This window comes from Erinaceus europaeus, chromosome 15 (assembly GCF_950295315.1).
Source record: "Erinaceus europaeus chromosome 15, mEriEur2.1, whole genome shotgun sequence".
In the NCBI taxonomy this organism is placed as follows: Eukaryota; Metazoa; Chordata; class Mammalia; order Eulipotyphla; family Erinaceidae; genus Erinaceus; species Erinaceus europaeus.
In genome coordinates this window covers 77,231,888-77,252,766 of record NC_080176.1, presented here as the reverse complement: position 1 = coordinate 77,252,766, position 20,879 = coordinate 77,231,888, and the positions used below count along the sequence as shown (strand labels likewise).

At 39.2% G+C, this 20,879-nt stretch overlaps 1 protein-coding gene across 2 annotated transcripts in view; it reads left to right on the top strand.

The window, feature by feature from the left end:
- The window catches only part of PIGN (phosphatidylinositol glycan anchor biosynthesis class N), a 127,905-nt gene that overhangs the window by 2,726 nt on the left and 104,300 nt on the right, over positions 1-20,879 (top strand). Inside the window, exons 1-7 of one of the 2 annotated variants that reach the window (XM_060173963.1) lie at positions 6,402-6,807; positions 8,976-9,228; positions 12,378-12,499; positions 13,174-13,272; positions 13,989-14,095; positions 18,586-18,710; positions 20,296-20,426. In XM_060173963.1, the coding sequence (XP_060029946.1) occupies positions 9,008-9,228; positions 12,378-12,499; positions 13,174-13,272; positions 13,989-14,095; positions 18,586-18,710; positions 20,296-20,426 (805 nt within the window). In that variant the 5' untranslated portion in view covers positions 6,402-6,807; positions 8,976-9,007. Of the gene's footprint in view, positions 1-6,401; positions 6,808-8,975; positions 9,229-12,377; positions 12,500-13,173; positions 13,273-13,988; positions 14,096-18,585; positions 18,711-20,295; positions 20,427-20,879 lie in introns of those variants that run through there. The other variant, XM_007524199.3, reaches the window with a different exon arrangement.

The window sequence follows — 20,879 nt, the reverse complement described above, 5'->3', positions numbered from 1 at the left end:
AAGAGACATTTTCCAAGCCCCTGTGCCTTGCAGTTTTTTCTGACGTCCTTTTAGGCAGGAATGAAGGTATTGACTATGGAATTAATTTTAGAACTTGTACACTGTAGACAGTTTTATTTTTCTTTATCAAGCACAACTCCATAAAGTAAGTGCATTTAGTCTGGAAGTTCAACGTTTATCTTTCATGTCGTTCTTACCTGGTAATTAGTTTCTAGCCAACAGTATTAGAGTGTCATTTCTAAGAACTTCTATTGTGTTCACACAGGCACTAGCACTTTTGCAAGTTTTAGATTTCCTTTTTTACTATACCATTTCTTTTAAGCTCCAGAAAAAAATAGGTATCAGTAACTATTTTATCAGGGAAGCTATATATTACATCGAAGCAGTAACATATCTGCTTTAGCTCTGTGGAAAGTAAAAATGGAGTGTTCTTATGTAACCTTAGATCAGGCTATAGGTTTACATGCAAAGGTATGTCAACAGTTAAGTGCAGGCTTTAATCTCAGGTTACCTGGGTTTGGGAAATTAAATTTTTCTTTGAATGCAACTTTGTTTTTTATTTTTTTGGCTGTTGTTTGTGGTATTTTGTTTTTGCTAGAAGTTGTGTGTGTGTGTGTCCCTGTGTTTCTGATATATTGTTAGTGCTAATAACTTCAAGTATTTTTTATAGAATATTTACACCTGATGTTTCAGTTCTAAATACTTTTCTGTGCCATATATTGCAGAATGTCATAAAAAAATCCCTGTTCTGAATAAAATAGTATTAAAAAGCCAGAGCAGGATGCTATTATATATTTCTTTTAAAAAATTGTTATTAGTGATTTAATAATGATTAATAAGATTGTAAGATAACAGGAGTCCAATTCCACACTGTTATTACCACCATGTCCGTATTCCATCCCCTCCTTTGGAAGCTTCCCTACTCTTTATCTCTCTGGAAGTATGGACCAAGGATCTTTATGGGGTGCAGAAGGTGGAAGGTCTGGCTTCTGTAACTGCTTCTCCACTGGACATGGGCATTGACAGGTTGAGCGATACTCCCAGCCTGTTTCTGTCTTTCCCTAGTGAGGCTGGGCTCTGGAGAGGAGGACACACTGGTGAGGTCATCTCCCCAGGGAAGTCAGGATGGCATGATAGCAGCGGCTGCAGCTTGGTGGCAGAAAGGCAGTAAGATATAAAGGAGGACAAATTGTTTAATAAGCAGGGACCCAAAGGTAGGAATAGAGCAGATGAAATTAGGGGTCTTCATGTGGGAAGTCTATTTTAGCTATGTTCCAGGGGACCCATGGCTTTAGTAATTTTTGCCTCATGCAGGCAAAAAATTTAGCTAACATGCAGGTAGACTAAAAGTATTGTCTGGGAAGATGGTGGCAGAGTTGAGAATAGGAATAGCAAGCTGGATTAGCAGAAAGGATATGCTTTCAGTTTTAGCTGTGTTTGCTGGAGAAAAATGAAAAAGGAACCCATTTCTGGAATGGAATGAAGGAAGAAGGGTTAGTGAATGATTGGAAAAGGCATGATTAGCAATGATTGTCAACATACATTGAAAATCATTTCAGTCTCTGTAATGGTGGACTTTTCAGAAATCTCCTGCACTGTATGCCTGAAGAGGACTGTGCTTGGAGGTAGAAGAGTCCACCATTCACATCTGCTATTTACCTATTGTTTTCTGTGAGATCTTCAAAAATTTATTAACTTGAATCATGTTGAGGGAGATAAGCCGGAAGGAGAAGGATGAATACCAGCTGACCTCCCTCATATGTGGTCCTTAAGAGAGAAAGACAGGAAGACATGGAATGAAATGGTTGTTGGGTCCAAGATGCAGAAAACATCAGTTGGCAGTGGAAGGGCCATGTGTCCCCCTATGACAGAGTGATAAGGAGCTATACTAATGTCACAACTGTGCTGTATGTCATTGTTTCCACTTAGTAAAGTGATCTGAGAAAAGGAAAAAAAAAGTACTAAACTTTTCTTAACCTCATTTGCATCCTTCTTTTAAGGGAAACTGAAAACAGAGAGAGTTAGGAATATGTTAATCTAGAACATAGCATTTGTTGTTAGAGTCAGTAATCAATATAGCAGTAGCATATATTGGGAATACTTAGTAGGTTTTTAGCAAGACAGAACAAATTTCAACTGTTTAGCTTCTATCTGGGAAAGGCATTTAATTGATTTAATTTTTTTTATATTTTATTTTATTTATTTATTCCCTTTTGTTGCCCTTGTTGTTTTATTGTTGTAGTTATTATTGATGTCGTTGTTGTTGGATAGGACAGAGAGAAATGGAGAGAGGAGGGGAAGACAGAGAGGGGGAGAGAAAGACAGACACCTGCAGACCTGCTTCACCGCCTGTGAAGGGACCTGCCTGCAGGTGGGGAGCCGGGGGCTCGAACTGGGATCCTGACGCCGATCCTTGAGCTTAGCACCACCTGCGCTTAACCCGTTGTGCTACAGCCCGACTCCCAGGGAAAGGCAGTTAATTTAGGAAGACCTAATGAGATTGTTAATTTAGAGTCTGGTTTCTAAAATGCAAGTTGAAAATAATTTTAAAATATTTTACCTCATAGGCTTGCAAGAAGTGGGATATAGACGTTCTTCCATGATTGGCTTTTTAAAATTTTTTTATTTTTATTTATTTACAAAAAGGAAACACTGACAAAACCATAGGATAAGAGGGGTACAACTCCACACAATTCCCACCACCAGAACTCTATATTCCATCCCTTCCCCTGATAGCTTTCCTATTTTTTATCCCTCTGGGAGTATGGACCCAAGATCATTGTGGGATGCAGAAGGTGGAAGGTCTGGCTTCTGTAATTGCTAATTGATCCATACTTCCAGCCTGCCTCTCTCTTTCCCTAGTGGGTTGGGGCTCCGGGGAAGTGGAGCTCCAGGACAGATTGGTGGGGTCATCTGTCCAGGGAAGTCTGGTGGCATCCTGCTAGCATCTGGAACCTGGTGGCTAAAAAGAGAGTTAACATACAAAGCTGAACAAATTGTTGACCAATCATAGACTTAAGGGCTGGAATAGTGCAGATGAAGAGTTGGGAGGGGGGTCTCTGTTTTGTAGATAGCTAGCAGGCATATTTTAGTTATATTCCAAAGGGCCTGGGGCTATACTAGTTTTTTTTTTTTTCCTCTGAGCCTGAAATCTGATATGCAGGTGGATCCAAGTTATTTTCTGGGTAGATGATATCCTGGCTGGAAAAAGGACCAGAAAGCTGGATCAGGGAAGAAAGTAGATCCCAAATATGGGAAAGGTATATAAATATTGTTGACTGTAAACCCTATCAGTTTGATCTGATCTGGGGCCCATAATCAGCTTAGGAGCCTATGCGCCATGATTGGTTTTCTATACAGACCTAAGTTTTCTGAATCGCCTTTGTATTCTGTAATCATGGACTTGTTTATGTGACCTTCCAAGCCACTAACAAGTCAATTGGCCAGTCTTCTCAGTGAGTACTTTTTATCCATAGTGCTTAAAGGTTGAAATATTAAAATGTTTACAAATTTTTGCATATTTAAGCATGAATAATTTTTTTTTTTGACCAGTGCATGCTCAGTTCTGGCTTACGATTATGTGGTGGGTTGAAGCTGGGACTTTGGAACCTCAGGCATGAGAGTCTCTTTGCATAAGCATTATGCTATCGCCCCCAGCCCGAGCTTGAAGGATTGTTAACTTCTGCTTGTAATAGTCATTAGGGTTGGGAAATTTCCTTTTTCAAAAAAAGAAAACTGTTCTTTCTGGCTCTTTTTAAGGCTAGAAATATTTTATTTATTTATTTATTTATTGGATAGAGATAGAGAAATCAAGAGGGAAGAAGGAGATAGAGACCCCTGCAACAATGTCCACAGTTTGTGAAGCTTCCCCCTGCAGACTGGGGTCTTGAACCCTAGTTCTTGTGCATCTTAACATGTGTGTGCTGGTGTGCTACTGCCTGGGTCCTTAAGATTCCTTTCTATTTTTCTCCTATGGAGAAAGGGAGACTTTCAAAATCCTAGACAGTGCCAACTCCTGGGTCATCAACTGTTGTTTTCGCCAGGCTGTAACAGACGACCAGGGACTCATGGTTGAGCTGTACGCAGTATCTCTTTATTCATGCAGGACGCAGCACAATCTAAGCCGAGCTAAGCTAAACTAAAAACTACAATCTTGTCCTTATAAATATACTAGCCCAGTAGGGTGGGAACAGGATGCGATGCAGAGAGGGTAGAGAGAAAAGTGACTGGTGAAAATCAGAGTGTGACAAGGAGGGGGCGGAGCAGGCGAGAATTCTATCACTGAACCACCAATGCCGTGGAGGGAGGGTGGTGCTTGTTAACAGCGGTTATGTAAATAGAATGAAGTGATTATGTAAATAGAATAGTGTTAAGCAGGGGGGATTAAACTAATGAAACAGAAGGGGTTTTTAGAAGCATACCAACAATCAACTGTTTAATTCTTACTTATCAGCACTACTGAATAGAGTGCATTTAAACAACACCATAAACCATCTAAAAAGATTGTCAGCAGGCCAGGTGGTGGCGCACCAAGTTGAGTGTACAAGGGGAGAGGGACACCTGCCAGCACAGGTATTAAATCAGGAGCCAAAGGTGTGCAAGTCCTGTGTTCTACCAGCTGAGCCGTTTCCATGTGAAAGTTTGTTTTCTGAATAAAATTTGTATTAATGTAGATCTGTATAGCTAATGTTTTATTCAAGAATTAGGGCAATTAATACAGTTGAACCTTAAAGAAAACATACAAATATTGCACTTTTCATACTTCTGTCATTTTAGTGTTTAAAAATCTTTTTGTTGTTGTTTTTAACAGTTTTAAAACAGTGACAAATAGCATTTTAAATGTGATTATTTGGTTGAAGTTTTAGAAATGGAAGTACTTTTGGTTTTCATTGCATGGTAAAGATTGCATTGCTGAATAAGATCCATTGGTGTGTAGATATATATCTGTTAAATTTTTCAGCTGTTATCCATTATTTTGGTGATTGTAAAATGGTTGAACTCTGATAGTTTTCATTTTCAGTGAACTGGAATATAATGCGATCTCATTAAAGAGATTAAATAATAATACTGCTTAGTCTGTATGTGTTTTGCAATAATAAAACGTAGTATGTAAAAGATGACATTTTGGAATCACTGCAAGTTTACATGTAGTAAAAGACTGAAGCATAAGAATCTTTTTTGTTTGTTTTTGCAAATATCCTGACTCTTCACACTTCTTCTTCTAGCGTTTGCCCTTCTTCCTTAGCCAGTCAACAGAATCAGGTTGAGCCTGATGTAAAGTTTCGAGACCTCCTTTAAATCTGGAGAGGGGGCAGTCGTTGACTATGTGGGTCATAGTCTGTCTGTAGCTGCAGGGGCAGTTCGGGTCGTCTCTGGCTCCCCAGCGATGGAACATAGCAGCGCACCGGCCATGGCCTGTTCGATAGCGATTGATAAGGGCCCAATCATAACGTGCTAGGTCAAAGCGGGGTTGAGCTTGCAGGGGTCTGTGATGAGGTGTTTGTTCTTGACCTCAGCTGACTGCCAACTCTGTTTCCAAGAGACTGGAACAGAGAAGTTCAGTGTAGGCGTAGGGGACCAGATTGGGTGACAAGACGTCAAGCGTTGGACAGGGTGGGCGAAGATACCCGCGTATATTGGCAGGTCCGGTGGAGCTTAGACGTGGGAAATGAACTTAGATGATGCCGCATCCCCACGAATATCTGGCGGGGCGATGTTGCTAAGAACTGGCAGCCATGGAACCGGGGTGGAACGGATGGTTCCAGGAATTATCCTCATGGAGGAATATAATTTGGAATAGACCAAGTGGACCACTTCACACTTGAGAAATAAAAAGAGTAGTGCGGCCTCTAGTGTCCATAGTGCATATTGCATGTGCCTTTCCAAATGATATTCTTTTTTTTTTTTTTTTTCTCCAAATGATATTCTTAAGTGAATTTAGTCAATAAACATGTGCTATGAGCTGGAGAAACCCAGACTTGCTGTCATCGAATTACTTCTATGCTTGCTACAGCCATCAGTTCATCTAGTTAGGGACATAGTTATGTAACTATAAAGCAAGGTAGACGTTTTGGTTTTACATGCCCTGATAAAATGTTTTCAAATGCAGGGAGATCTCTTGAGAGCTTGTTTGGAGGTTCTAGCCGGGGAGCGCAGCTACTCGTATACCCTCGACCGAAGACCGGTCCGTCTCTATTCGGGGAAGGCCGTCCTCTTCCAAGCATGCTGCTTAGGGAGGGACGCACATGGAGCGGTGAGGGAGGAAGGGGACACCTGCCTAGATTAGCCGAATCAACCCTGGCGATCAGTGAGTGGGGTTACAGATGTCGCAGCCAGATCGCCCTCACATCCGAGGGGAGATCTCTTAAGACAGTGGGGTGAGAGAGGATGGAGGGTAGTTTGCAAGTCCACTGTGTGGAGAAGTATAGCTGTGGAGGTCTTACTAGCAGTGCAAGCAGGGGTACTCATAATAATAATGATAATGATAATATAGTGTGGTGAGACTCTGTAAAGCAGGGGAAGTGCTGTAGGGCACAGCCCGGCCCATGCAACACCTTCCTAGTTGTAGGGAACTCATTTTGACTAGGAGGGAGCCCTAACACTTGTACAAGGGGGGGAGGTGATCAGATTTGCACTTATTTATTTTTTAAGATATGTGTTTAAAATGTATTTTTAAAATGCATGTAACTTTTTAGGCTGGGGAGATAGCGTAATGGTCACGCAGAGGACTTTCATGCCCGAGGCCCGGATATCCCAGGCTCAGTTTCCAGCACCACTGTCGGCCAGAGAGAGCTGAGCACTGATCTGGTATCTCTGTGTCTGTCTCTTTCTCTCTGTATCTCTCACTGTAAAAACAAAAAAAATATTTTTTAAATGTATCTCAATTAAAAAAATTTTAATTAGAGTACAGCTTCATCATATGCTGTGCAGAGGATTGAAATCGAGGCTTCACACATGTGAAACATGCACTCTAGTTCTCAGTCATCTCCCAGGCTCCACTCAGATTTGCATTTTGACAGGTGTCTATCTTTCTCTCTCCTTCTGTCTTCCTTTCCCTCTCAATTTTTCTCTGTCCTATTGAATAAAGATGTGGAAAAGAAAAAAAAAATGTTCACCAAGAGTGACACTGAGCCCCATCGACTGGAGGCAATATATATAAAGTAACTCCATATATGACTCCATAGTGGAAGAACAGATATGAAGAATGCTTCCGGGTTGGGGAAATTTATTTATTTGAAGCAGATTTTTCTCATTATTACCGACCATAGTCATATGTGCACATACATACACATGTGGACACACAGGAAAAAATTAAAACACTTTTTTTTCAAAATAATCATTTGCCTTACAACTTCTGAAGTATAGTCCTGTCCTAATCTGAGTCCTTTAAGCCTAATTGCCACCCATGGAACTAATTTTGTGATGAGTCCAAAATTAGTTGCTCCACCACTCCAAGACATATTAATCTTAATATTACTATTATTTAGTGCTAGAAAGTATTCCCAGTTTGTATTCAAGAAGTTATGGAATAAATTTAACTGAGTAGTTATTTTCAGAGCCACTTATAAAATTGATTTGGGGATATTGGATTATATGAAAATTTGACAATGGCCTCAGATCATTTTAAAGCTATGACTTTATAGGTTAAACAACTTGTATAGAACACTCACTTTGTTGATTTGGTTGCTAAGTATACACAAACACACACACACACACACACACATTTGTATGTGTACATCTAAGTGTATATTGGGTTGACAGAAAAGTCATGACGCATTTCTGTGTAGAGAAACAGAAAATACATCATGTTTCTTGCAACCCAATATAAGATATGAGGTCCTTACCTAAAACATTTTTAAAAGCAATACAATAGAATTAGTCTGCGTTAGCTAACAAATAGGGCATTGAATAAGGTCAGAAAAAACTGAACACAAAGGTAGCGCAGATCTGTTTCATAATATAGTGTGTATTATGGAAATATTGATATATTGCTGTTGGTCCTTGCAATTATTTAATCGTTCATATCACTTAGCTCACTTTTTACTGCCACTTAGTAAGAGTATAACTTAAATAAATCACTTTATTTCTCTGGCCTTCGGCTAAGTTTGACTCAGTGGTTCATACTTTCTAATGTGCTCTTCTTCCTCCCTCCCTTCCTTCCTTCCTTCCTTCCTTCCTTCCTTCCTTCCTTCCTTCCTTCCTTCCTTGTTTTCTTTTCTCTTTATTGGAGAGGGCATTAATGGTTTACTATAAATACCGTTGTTGGTACATGTGTAAAATTTCTCAGTTTTTCTGTAAAACACTCTCACCCGCAGCCTAGAGTCTCCTTAACCATCATGCACCAGGACCGAAAAGGACCCCCAGAGGCCTTTACTTTGGTGGAGTACACCAAACCCAGTCCAAGCTGTACTTTGTGTTTCTCTCTTTGTTCTTATTTATCAACTTCTTCCTTAAGTGAGATCACCCCATATTCTTTCTTCTCTTTCTGGCTGATCTCATTTAACATAACTGCTGAGTCCCTGCCAGTCCAGGCTCACTGCCCATGGTCACAGCTGCAAATATTCTAGGCTGCGCTCATTTCAGGACCAGTTTTCCTCTAGTGACAGAGGAAGTTGACCCAGCCTTCCTTCAGAGAGTCTCTTGCCCTCACCTAGCTTTTGTAGTCTTTTTCTTATCTGACAAGCTTAGACTTTCTCCCAGTCGTTAAAGAGTTGAGTGTCATTTTTTGTACCCACAGAGGTTAACTTTTCTCTATTTTCCAAACTTACGCACTGTGGTTATGATTTATTTTTATATCGATAATGCGTTTTATGCTTTATTTCAGAATTACTCATTGTTAAAGATTGTTAGCACCCCAATGAAGTTGAAATTCTGAGTTCACACACTGTGTTCAGTCAAGATGTAGTCGTCAAGATTTGTGTGAAAGTATAGATGACATAAGGCGCATCCAGAATTAATTTTGTTCCCTCTTGCAGTTGTCGTCGCCGATAACGGAGCGCCCGCGGATATGCTCCTGTTATTTGTTTTCGGGCTGCTCATACACTTGGTGTTCTTTGCCTCCATCTTCGACATTTATTTCACGTCTCCATTAGTTCATGGGATGACGCCACGGTCCACACCATTGCCTCCTCCAGCAAGAAGACTGGTGCTTTTTGTTGCTGATGGACTGCGGGCACATACACTTTATGAGCTTGATGAAAGTGGAAACCCTCGAGCCCCATTTATTAGGTGAGTGTGTAAACCAATACGCAAACATCTCTGGAAAGTGCTATCCTGATACTGACTATCGCACACTGGGCAAATGGCTGAGCTGGGGAGAGAACAGGACACATACATTTGCCTTGGTATATCAGCAAGGTTTTTGTTTTTGTTCTTTGTCCTTTTCCCTCCTGAGAGTTATTTCTTTTTTTTTTTTAATTTTTACTTACAAAATGGAAATATTGACAAGACTATAGGATAAGAGGGGTACAACTGCACATAACTCCCACCACCAGAACTCTGTATCCCCACCCTTGAAAACTTTCCTATTTTTTATCCCTCTGGGAGCATGGACCCAGGATCATTATGGGGTGCAGAAGGTCTGGCTTCTGTAATTGCTTCTCTGCTGAACACAGGTGTTGACAGGTCGATCCATACTCCCAGCCTGTCTCTCTCTTTCTCTAGTGGGGCGGGGCTCTGGGGAGGAGAAAGTCCAGGACACAGTGGTGAGGTTGTCTGCCCAGGGAGGTCAGGCTGGAATCATAATAACATCTATAACTTGGTGGCTAAAAGGCTTTAAGATAGATTTTTTTTTTTCCCAGAGCACTGCGTAGCTCTGGTTTATATTGGTGTCTGGGATTGAACCTGGCATTCTGCATAACCGGTATGCAGAGTGCAGTATGGTGGCATATCTCTGGCCCTTATAATTTTAGATTCAACTAAGTGGTTTTGAAAAGAAACACAATTTGGGGGCTTATGGGGCTCCTGTACACAATTGTTCTTTTTCTGATTAGTGGAAAGACCAGTACTGTTTGGACAGATTCAAAGTCAAGTGGAAATTGGTTTAAAATATTGTCTTTGTCCATCCCCTGTCATTGTTACTTATTCTATCAACCTTTCATCATTATTTACGATTTCCATTTTTGTTTACTTTTGGGATTGAACTCAGGGCCTCATATGTGCATAGCATACTTTTCCACTGAGCTGCATTTCTGATGTGCTTTATTTTTCTTTATAAAAATTAGCACGTGGGGAGTTGGGCGGTAGTGCAGCAGGTTAAGTGCAAGGACTGGCATAAGGATCTCGTTTCGAGCCCCTGGCTCTCCACCTACAGTGGAGTCACTTCATGAGTGGTGAAGCAGGTCTGCAAGTGTCAAAAGAAAAAAAAAAAGAAGTTAGCGTGTGAAAGTTGCAAGAAGTTCAGGATTTTGTTTTGTGTAACACTTTACCCTCAGTTCCAAGAGAATAGTAGGAAGTTAATAAATGCTTTCTGACTTCTAGAAGACTAAAAAGACTTGATGCTAGGTTGAACCTCCAGAATAAATTTATGGTGGCTCAAGCTATATACTAAAGAAGAAAAATAAATAGTCAACCAAGTTATGCCAGTGGAAAAATATGAATAGGTATATAGGTCAGATGAGTGTTAAGGTGAGTACACATAAACTGTGTAACATTCCTACAAATAAGGAACACAATAGGCTCTGGTGACTTTCTTAGTTATCAAAGGGGAGAAATATAGCTTCTTTTTTTAAAAAATATTTATTTATTTATTCCCTTTTGTTGCCCTTGTTTTATTGTTGTAGTTGTTGTTGTCGTCATCATTGTTGGATAGGACAGAGAGAAATGGAGAGAGGAGGGGAAGACAGAGTGGAGGAGAGAAAGATAGACACACCTGCAGACCTGCTTCACCGCCTGTGAAGCGACTCCCCTGCAGGTGGGGAACAGGGGGCTGGAACCGGGATCCTTATGCCGGTCCTTGAGCTTTGTGCCACCTGCACTGAACCCACTGCGCTACGGCCGACTCCTGAAATATAGTTTCTTACAAAGTTAATTAGGAAAGTGAATATACTGGTGGTTAAGGAAAAGATGAACTTTTCTGGTTGTAGTTGTTTCTCCTTTGAGTATTGACTTTTGGGACAAAGGCTCAGCAAGCTGATGTATCTTGTGGTATTTGCCCCGTGTGTGTTTACATTTTCATTGATCTTCTGGTTTCTCATAAACCTGTATTTGGAACTTGAATTTTTGTGAACCACTATGCTACAGCTTAAAGAAGGCTAATACATTTTACCACAGGGAGCTTTTTGCCTCGAATTTTTTTAATCTCAAATTAAGCTGTATAATTGAAATACTAATTTGAGTGTTGCCATTTCCCCTTCCATTAACTTTTTTTTTTTTTGAAAAAGGAGTTGCTTATTTTATGAGACATTTGAGTATGTTGCTCCATCATCTGTGTAATCTTAACCTAGATCTATCAAGTTTTAATATCTTTCATGTTTGAGTTTTGTCTTTTGCTAAAAGTACATTTATTTAGTTGCTTTATTTGTAACGAGAGAAAGATAGAGAGGTACTAGAGCACTGGTGGTGCTGGGGATTGAGCCTGGGACCTCAGAGCCTGAGGCATAAAAGTCTTTTGCATAACCATTATGTGGCCCTGCATTTTTATCTTTTAATGCACCCACCTAAACTTTCAGTTGTTATTGGTGAGCAATTTGAAAGCAATGTGTGATGACAGGTCACCCCTAACCATTTTACCAGGTATCTTCTAAGTACAAGAAGTTTTTCCTACATGACCAGATTACCAAATCACACCTAATCAAGTTTCACACTGACAGAGTAATGCTGTACATGCCCCTTATTTCTTTTCTAAATTTTTAATCTTTATTTATTTGTTGGTTAGAGACAGCCAGAAATTGAGAGGGAAGAGAGTGATACAGAGGGAGAGAGACAGAGAGACACCTGCAGCCCTGCTTCACCACTCACGAAACTTTCCCCCTGCAGGTGGGCACTGGGGACTCGAACCCAGGTCTTTGTGCATTGTAGCCTGTGCACTTAAACCAGGTGCTCAACCACCTGCCTCCTCTACCCCCCTTACTTCTTATGTGACAGAACATCTCAGTGCTTTGTGGCTTAAAACAGTCGTGATACTTGGCCTCATATACTGTACAGTGGTTGGATGGTTCTGCCTCATTTGGACTCACCCAACTCAGTCAACCTGCTGGGAGACTGAGTTCTTGCCTCACTTGGAATCTGAAATACTCCTTTTCTTTTGAAAAGGAAGTCAAAATAAAGTTTGACTCACACTTTTGGGTATTATTTTTTCTGTGATTATCTTATATATCGAAAGCCCTAGCAAGACATTTGATCACTCTGCTTCTATACTAATGTGTAATACCATCTAGGAGTATCATAATGCATGAAGGCAGCTGGGGGATATCTCACACCCATGTGCCAACGGAGTCTCGGCCAGGCCATGTCGCCATGATAGCTGGGTTCTATGAAGATGTCAGTGCAGTTGCCAAAGGTACTGTCTCTTTAAATGACTTCACCACTTGAGAAAACGTATGGCATTAGTGTTGCTTCTTGCATGTCGAATCCTGATACAAAAGCAAGTATGTTTTGAGATGCTTTTAGTTATTCATTCATTTATTGGATAGAGTCAGAGAGAAATTGAGAGGGGAGGGAGAGAAAGACAAAGAGAAATCCCTGCAGACTTGCTTCACTGCTTGTGAAGCGTCCCTCTGCAGGTGGTGTTTTGAGGTGTTTTTATAAGGATGTTAGCCTGCCTAACCTGCATGAGCACAATGGCACTAAACAAGAATCAAGTCTTTACATCATATTTTGTTACTGAAAGGTTATGATTGGGTGAGTTCATAGTCTTCTTGGATATTAAATTTCAAAATTTCATGAGTGATTCTATATTTTAATAGTAAATTATCTGTTGTAAGCTTTTGAAAGAAATTGAAGCATGATACATGTAATCTGAAATCTATTTTAGTTTCTCATCTGTTCTGCTATTAGTTCTCATTGTTATTCTCTGAAGAATCATTCCTTTAGGACAATACTAATACTTTACCATTAAATTATTAATTAAATAATATTGTTGTGTTAAATATTAATTTAATAAAAATATTAATTTATTAACATTATTAAATATCAATTTAATAATGTTGCTTCTCCACCCCACAACTATCTAAGGATGGAAGGAAAATCCGGTGGAATTTGATTCTCTTTTTAATGAAAGCAAGTACACATGGAGCTGGGGGAGCCCAGATATCTTACCTATGTTTGCCAAAGGTAAGGAACATTGATTATATTTCCACAGATAGTAAACAAGTAAGAAATTAACCAGGTAATTTTTTTTTATTGTTGTTGTAGTTATTATTGCTGTTGTTGTTGATGTCGTGATTGTTGGGTAGGATAGAGAGAAATGGAGAGAGGAGGGGAAGGCAGAGAAGGGGAGAGAAAGATAGACACCTGCAGACCTGCTTCACCACTTGTGAAGCGACTCCCCTGCAGGTGGGGAACCGGGGGCTCGAACCGGGATTCTTTTTTTTTATTTTTTTATTTTATTTATTTATTTATTTATTTATTTTTTTCGAACCAGGATTCTTATGCCCATCCTTATGCTTTGCGCCATGTGCGCTTAACCCATTGTGCTACTGCCCGACTCCCAACCAGGTAATTTTTAATGCATTCATTTTTATATTTACTATCACCAGAGCACTGCGCAGCTCTGGCTTATGGTGATGGAGGGAATTGAATCTGGGACCTCAGAGCAGTAGGCATGACCGTCATTTTGCATAACTATTATGCTATCTGCCCCCCCCCCATTTTATTTTTTTTAGAATTTTCTATTGTCCGAACAACTAGTAGCAGTATGTTTTAAAGTACAAAGCATGGTCCGAGGTGAATAAATGCTAGCCCATCTTTATTATAACATAAAATGCTGTCTTATGTTGTATGATAGCTTAAAAGATTATCAATTTTTTTCACCAAAAATTTCTTTTCAGGTGCTAGTGGAGACCATGTTTTTGCACATACTTATGATTCTGAAAATGAGGACTTCGGTGCTGATGATGCAACAAAACTGGATTCCTGGGTTTTTGATAGAGTTAAGGTATGTACTATTGAATGGCTAATTCACATTTTTGTACCTGAAGTGCCAGAAATTGATTTGTTAGAACATACTTCTTACTTTTTCTACCTTCATGAGCTTAAAAGTTCTTTTTTTTTTTTTTTTTTGCCTCCAGGGTTATCACTGGGGCTTGGTGTCAGCACTATGAATCCACTGCTCCTGGAGACTAATTTTTTCCCTTTTGTTGCCTTTGTTATTTATCGTTGTTGTTGGATAGGACAAAGAGAAATGGAGAGAGGAGGGGAAGACAGAAGGGGGAGAGAAAGAGAGACACCTGCAGACCTGCTTCACCACTTGTGAAGCAACCCCCCTTCAGGTGGGGAGCTGGGGGCTCGAACCTGGATCCTTAAATGGGTCCTTGCACTTTGTACCTGGTCCCTAAAATTTCTTTATTGAAGCACGCTATTTTAGAAAGCTAAGCTCGTAAGTAGTTATACATCCTATAATAAGCAATTAGTAGTAATTTTTGAAAAACACTTTTAAGGGCTAAGGCCTAAGAGGCCCCAGTTTCAATCTCTAGCATCTCCATATGCTAAATGAGTGGTAGTCTGCTCTCTTTCTTTCTCTTGTTCTCTTTTTTCCATAAAAGTAAACCTATACTGGGCAGAGGGTAGATAGCATAATGGTTATGCAAACTGACTCTCGTGCCTGAGTCTCCAAAGTCCCAGGTTCAGTCCCCTGCACCACCATGAGCTATATCTGAACAGTGCTCTGGTAAAAAAAAAAAAAAAAAAAAAAAAGTTTAATCCTTAGCACCACCACAAGCCAGAGGTTAGCAGAACTCTGGTAAAACAAACAAATAAATAAATAAATAAATAAATTTCTTGTTTATGGCAGTAAACTAACCAAGCCTTAGATTGGGACTTATGAAAACTATGTTTTACTCTTAATTTGCTAAATCATCCTAAGTTAACTTTCTTGACCTTTTGTTAACTATAGAGCCAGTGTCTTACAGTAGTGAGACCATATGAATTAATCAAATTCTTTTGAAAAATGATGCTCAAATCTAAACCATTTTAGTTAAAGTAGATGATGTTCTGAAAATTTGCTTTAGAGAATAGATGAACAAAAACAAATGAGCAAGTTACTCAATAAAACAGCCACCTTTTTTTTTTTAATGAGTGATTTAATATTGATTTACAAAATTATAAATAAGATAACAGATGTATAACTTTGCCCTGTTCCCACCAGCAGAGTTCTGAATCCCCAATCCCTCCCTTGTAAGCTACAGCTGTTCTTTTACAGTTGCAGATATGGGTTAACTATTATTTCGGGAGTCGGGCTGTAGCGCAGCGGGTTAAGTGCAGGTGGCGCTAAGCACAAGGACCCACATAAGGATCCTGGTTCAAGCCCCGGCTCCCCACCTGCAGGGGAGTCGCTTCACAAGCGGTGAAACAGGTCTGCAGGTGTCTGTCTTTCTCTCCCTCTCTCTGTCTTCCCCTCCTCTCTCCATTTCTCTCTGTCCTATCCAACAACAATGACAACAATAATAACTACAACAAAACAACAAGGGCAACAAAAGGGAATAAATAAATAAAAACAAATATTAAAAAAAAACTATTATTTCTACAACTGTCTATATTTGTATTTGCTTTTTTCCCCCCCTTTAGTCCCATCTTTTTTTTTTTGCCTCCAGGGTTAATGCTCAGGACTTGGTGCCTGCACTATACAAATCCACTGCTTCTGTGGCTGTTTTTTTTTTTTTTTCAATTTCTTTTTTTCTTTTTTTTGGATAGGACAGAGAGAAATTGAGAGAGGAGGGAGAAGATAGACAGGGAGAGAGAAAGATAGACACCTGCAGACCTGCTTCACCACTTGTGAGGCAACCATCCCCCCCCACAAGTGGGGAGCTGGGGGCTCGAACTGGGATCCTTGGGTTTTGTACTATATGTGTTTAACCTGGTGTGCTACTGCCCATCCCCTCTTCTCTTCCTTCCCAGGTAGTACTACATCCAAATGTCCCTCCCTTTTTCCTCTTCTCTTTCTGGGTCTTGATGGAGCCCTCTGGTCATCTTTCCCCTATCACTTCTCTCCCACTGGGAGTATGGATTAGAATTATTTTTGAGGAACAGAAGGTGGGAGCTCTGGTTTCTGTAACTGCCTCTTTACTGGATATGGGTGTTGGTAGGCTGAGCCAGACTTGCAGCCAAATAACATTTCTTAAAGAACCTTGGATCATTTTGAAAGTAACAGCACAGTTTTACTAGCACTCCAATACAACTTGTATTTTCTTTTTTAAAAGTACTGTGTTATATTTTATTTATTTGGATAGAAACAGAGAAATTTAGAGGTGAGTGGGAGAGAGACAGAGAGACGACAGTGGCAGCGTTGTTTCATCACTTGTCAAACTTACCCCCTGCAGGTAGGGGTTGGGGGCTTGAACCTGGGTCTTTGCATGTGGTAATATGTATACTACCAGATGTACCACACCCCGACCCCTAAAATTTTTATATTTTCAAAACCCAAAAAACCTGAATATGAAATATTTGCTTTCCCCTTTCTACCAATTCATGGCTCATTTCCAAGTTATTATTCCTAATTCATTCTGTGTAAGATGTATTCACAGTGGCCTGGAAAGTGGCGTAGTAAAATAGAACTCGACTCTCAAGCGTGAGGCCCCAAGTTTGATCCCCAGCATCGCATATGCCAGAGTGATCCTTTGGGTCATTCTTCCCACCTCTACCCTCTCCTCCTTCTCCTGTAAATAAATCTTTGAAAAAGAAACATTCACAAATTGACCGTGAATGGTTCTTATTTTTACCAGTGTCTTCTAAAATGATATTGTGAGCCTCTTCATAATATGGACATTTTCTTTAAGATAGAGAGGTGAAGGTAAAGACCACTGCACTGAAGATTCCTTCAATGTGCTGGGGGCCAGGCTTGAACATGGGTCACATACATGTTAAAACAGTGCACTGTCCAAGTGAACTATTTTGCCAGCCCATCCTTTTTTGTTTGTTTATAAATGTACTTCTTTGCCTGCATTTCTTGTATTTTTTAACAAAAATTAAGTCAATAATTATTAGTTAACCCCCCTTTTAAATTTATTTATTCCCTTTTGTTGCCCTTGTTTTATTGTTGTAGTTATTGTTGTTGTTATTGATGTCGTTGTTGGATAAGACAGAGAGAAATAGAGACGAGAGGGGAAGACAGAGAAATAGAGAGGGGGAGAGAAAGATAGATACCTGCAGACCTGCTTCACCGCTTATGAAGCGACTCCCCTGCAGGTGGGGAGCCAGGAGCTCAAACTGGGATCCTTACTCTGGTCCTTGGCGCTTTGTGCACTTAACCTGCTGTACTACTGCCCAACTCCCTAAGCCCCCCCCTTTTTTTTATCAGCATCTTTCTCTTTTAAATTTTCTTTTTCTAGAATTTTTTTTATCATGTAATATTTGCTTTTGTCAATAGGGAAAACTTTCAAGTTACAACTGTGCCCCATCTTAAAAGATGTTATTTTATTTATTATTTCTCATATGTAGTACCTGCTATATTCATAATGCCTAGCTGGAGTCTTGCATATGTGTGATTTTTACCACTCATAGGCAACTTTTTCTTTTTAATGATTAAGATAGAGATAAATATATAGATGGATGGATGGATGGATGGATGGATGATGGATGGATGATGGATGGATGGAGAGAAATTACAGAATCAGAGCCACCTCTAGTGCTGTGGCCTTCCCATGTGCTGCTGGGATTTGAACCTGGGCTTTCAAGCATGGCAGTGTAGGCATCCTACCCAATGAGCTATTCCTCCAGTCCCTCTACTACTTTTTTTTTTTTTTTTCAACTAGAGCACTGTTAAGCTCTGGCTTTTATGGTGGTATGTGTGTATGTGTGTGTGTGTGTGTGAGGGGGGTGGGATTGAACCTGGGACTTTGGAGCCTCAGGCATGAGAGTCTCTTTGCATAACCATTATGCTATCTTCCCCCTGCCTAACCCTTTGCTACTATTTCCATTTTAGTTCTTGTCATATATTTCTACAGTCTGCTGTATTTTGTTAACTGAGATTTGGGATGATCACTATTAAGAGATCCTCATAAAATCAGGATCCTTTTTCTCTATCCGTTCTGGAGCCTGATGTTAGCACAAGATAGCTCACTTAATATTTTAGCGTAGCTGTGTGCCTGAACTGACAGCAAAGACTTTGTGCTGGTAGGTCCTAGAGACATACTTTAATGGAAGTAGGGCAACTTAATTTTAGAGGTATGTACAAACGTAGTGCGTTAATTTCCTAATCACAATGATTTCTTTCTTTCTTTTAAAGATTTTATTTATTTATTAATGAGAAACATAGGAGGAGAGAGAAAGAGCCAAACATCATTCTGGTACATTTGCTGCTAGGGATTGAACTTAGGACCTCATGCTTGAAAGTCCAATGCTTTATCCACTTTGCCACCTTCTGGACCACCAGGATGATTTCTTAGATAAAAATGAACTCAGTTTTTCAAATAATTTTTTTTTAACCCATAGGAGTTCTTTGATGCTGCCAGATACAACCAAACTTTGTTTTCTCAAGTAAAAGAGGAGAAAATAGTTTTTTTCTTACATTTGTTAGGAATCGATACGAATGGCCATGCTCACCGGCCATCATCAAGGTAATTCTTATGTCATTTACTTTTATGTTTTGGAGGGCTCAGCATTTCTGTTTGAATTTAAAGTAGTATGAGGCATTCTTATGTCTTAAGTGTCATAAGCAGATTAAGTTCTCAATTTTCTGGGTTGTAGTATTGTGATGAGTTCATGATGAAGATATTTTACTTTTCTAAATTGACATAATTTAATCTGCTCTTTTGTTTCTTTTAAAACTAAAATCCCATGTACTGTGATTGATTACATGGTAATGTAAATATGCCATATATATATATATATATATATATACACACACATATACATACATATGCATATATAGTTTGTCAAGGCGGATACAAAGCTATATATTTTAGGAATATGTCAGTAAATGTTGGGATAAAAAGGTATCTCATTTATTATCATTTAAAAAGTTTTAGAGATTTATTAATTGGGGGAGGGGTTATAAGTAGAGCATCACTCTGGTATATGTGATGCCAGAAGTTGAACATGGGTACTCGAGTTTGAGAGTTCAGTGCTCCACTTCCTGGACTGCAAAAAAGCATTTCATGCTGTTAATATTTATTTATTCATTTATTTTTCCAGAGCACTGCTTAGTTCTGGCTTATATTGGTGTGGGGGATTGAACCTGGGACTTTGGAGACTCGAGCAAGAGAATCAATTATGCTATCTACCCCCACCTGTGATGCTAATATTTATAGCACAAATTTGTCATTCCTTATGTTTTTCTCTTCATCAGTATTATATTCTAGCGAAGGAAGTTTTGTATACTCTTTCAGTTTCATTCATAACAAAGGACAGCAAATATTTCTCTTTCATAGACCACTAGAAAGAGGAATAATACATCTACTTTCACTCTTTGAGTTTGGTTTCAAGTAGTCTAACTGTAGCTATAAAGCCTCATGGTTAGTGTAGTGAATACCTCATGCTTCCCTTCTTTAATATGACACACTGGTTTAGGTGACAAAATTGTACTAAGCCAGTCTTGTTAGACTGTATCAGAAGCTAAAATATAAGTTGTTTGAAACATTTTATTGTGTTTTCTCATGCTGTGTTATGTTTTGTCACACGATATTCTGTATGGCAAACACTTCCAAAGGATGAAAATATTTTATACTTGAAACAGTGAATGCCATTATGAGATAAATGAACTTGAAAGTCGTCAGTACTGCACTTGAAACTTAACACTTGCATCAAAATGTATTTGCTCAGAGGGGGAGATAGCGTAGTGGTTATACAAAAAGTCTTTCACGCAGAACCACCACAATGCCAGATGTAATCTGAGTGACGCTATGGCAGCGGCAGGAGGGTGAATGGAGGTGATTTCTAACCAGTATTTTCCTTTTTAATTTTTTATTTTTTATTGGGGAATTAATATCAGTATTCTCCTTTTAAAACCATTTCACTCAGATCTTTTGCTTTTTTTAAAAATAGATTTTTTTTAACAATATGAAGTGTTCTGGTTTTAAAGTATTAAAGATGAAATTTATAAGTATTTCAAGAGTCATTAACTTTGAATGTAATAAGTTCATGTTAAGCATATTTTATTTTTCCAAATTAATATAATTTAATCTTCTGTTTCTTTTTAAACAGGGACTATAAGGACAATATTAAAATGGTTGATGAAGGAATAAAAGAAATTGTGTCCTTGTTTAATCAGTTTTATGAAAATGATGGGAAAACAGCGTTTATTTTTACTGCTGACCATGGAATGACAGAGTGGGGTTAGTCTGCCTTTAAACAATAAATACTTTATGATCAAAGAAGACATAAATGTAGCTTAGAATATAATATTAAAGAGGATTAGATTTCAGCATTTTCTTTTTTTTACCTTCTTTTTTAATATTTACTTATTTTCCCTCTTGTTGCCCCTGTTGTTTTTTAATTGTTATTGTAGTTATTATTGTTGTTGTTATTGATGTTGTTGTTGTTGGGTAGAACAGAGAGAAATGGAGAGAGGAGGGGAAGACAGAGAGGAGGAGAGAAAGATAGACACCTGCAGACCTGCTTCACCGCCTGTGAAGCAACTTCCCTGCAGGTGGGGAGCTGAGGGCTTGAACCGGGATCCTTATGCTGGTCCTCGCACTTCACGACGTGTGCACTTAACCCGTTGCGCTACCCCCCAACTCCCCAGATGTCAGCATTTTCAGGGTGTCTGCTGCATAATGTATCTTAAA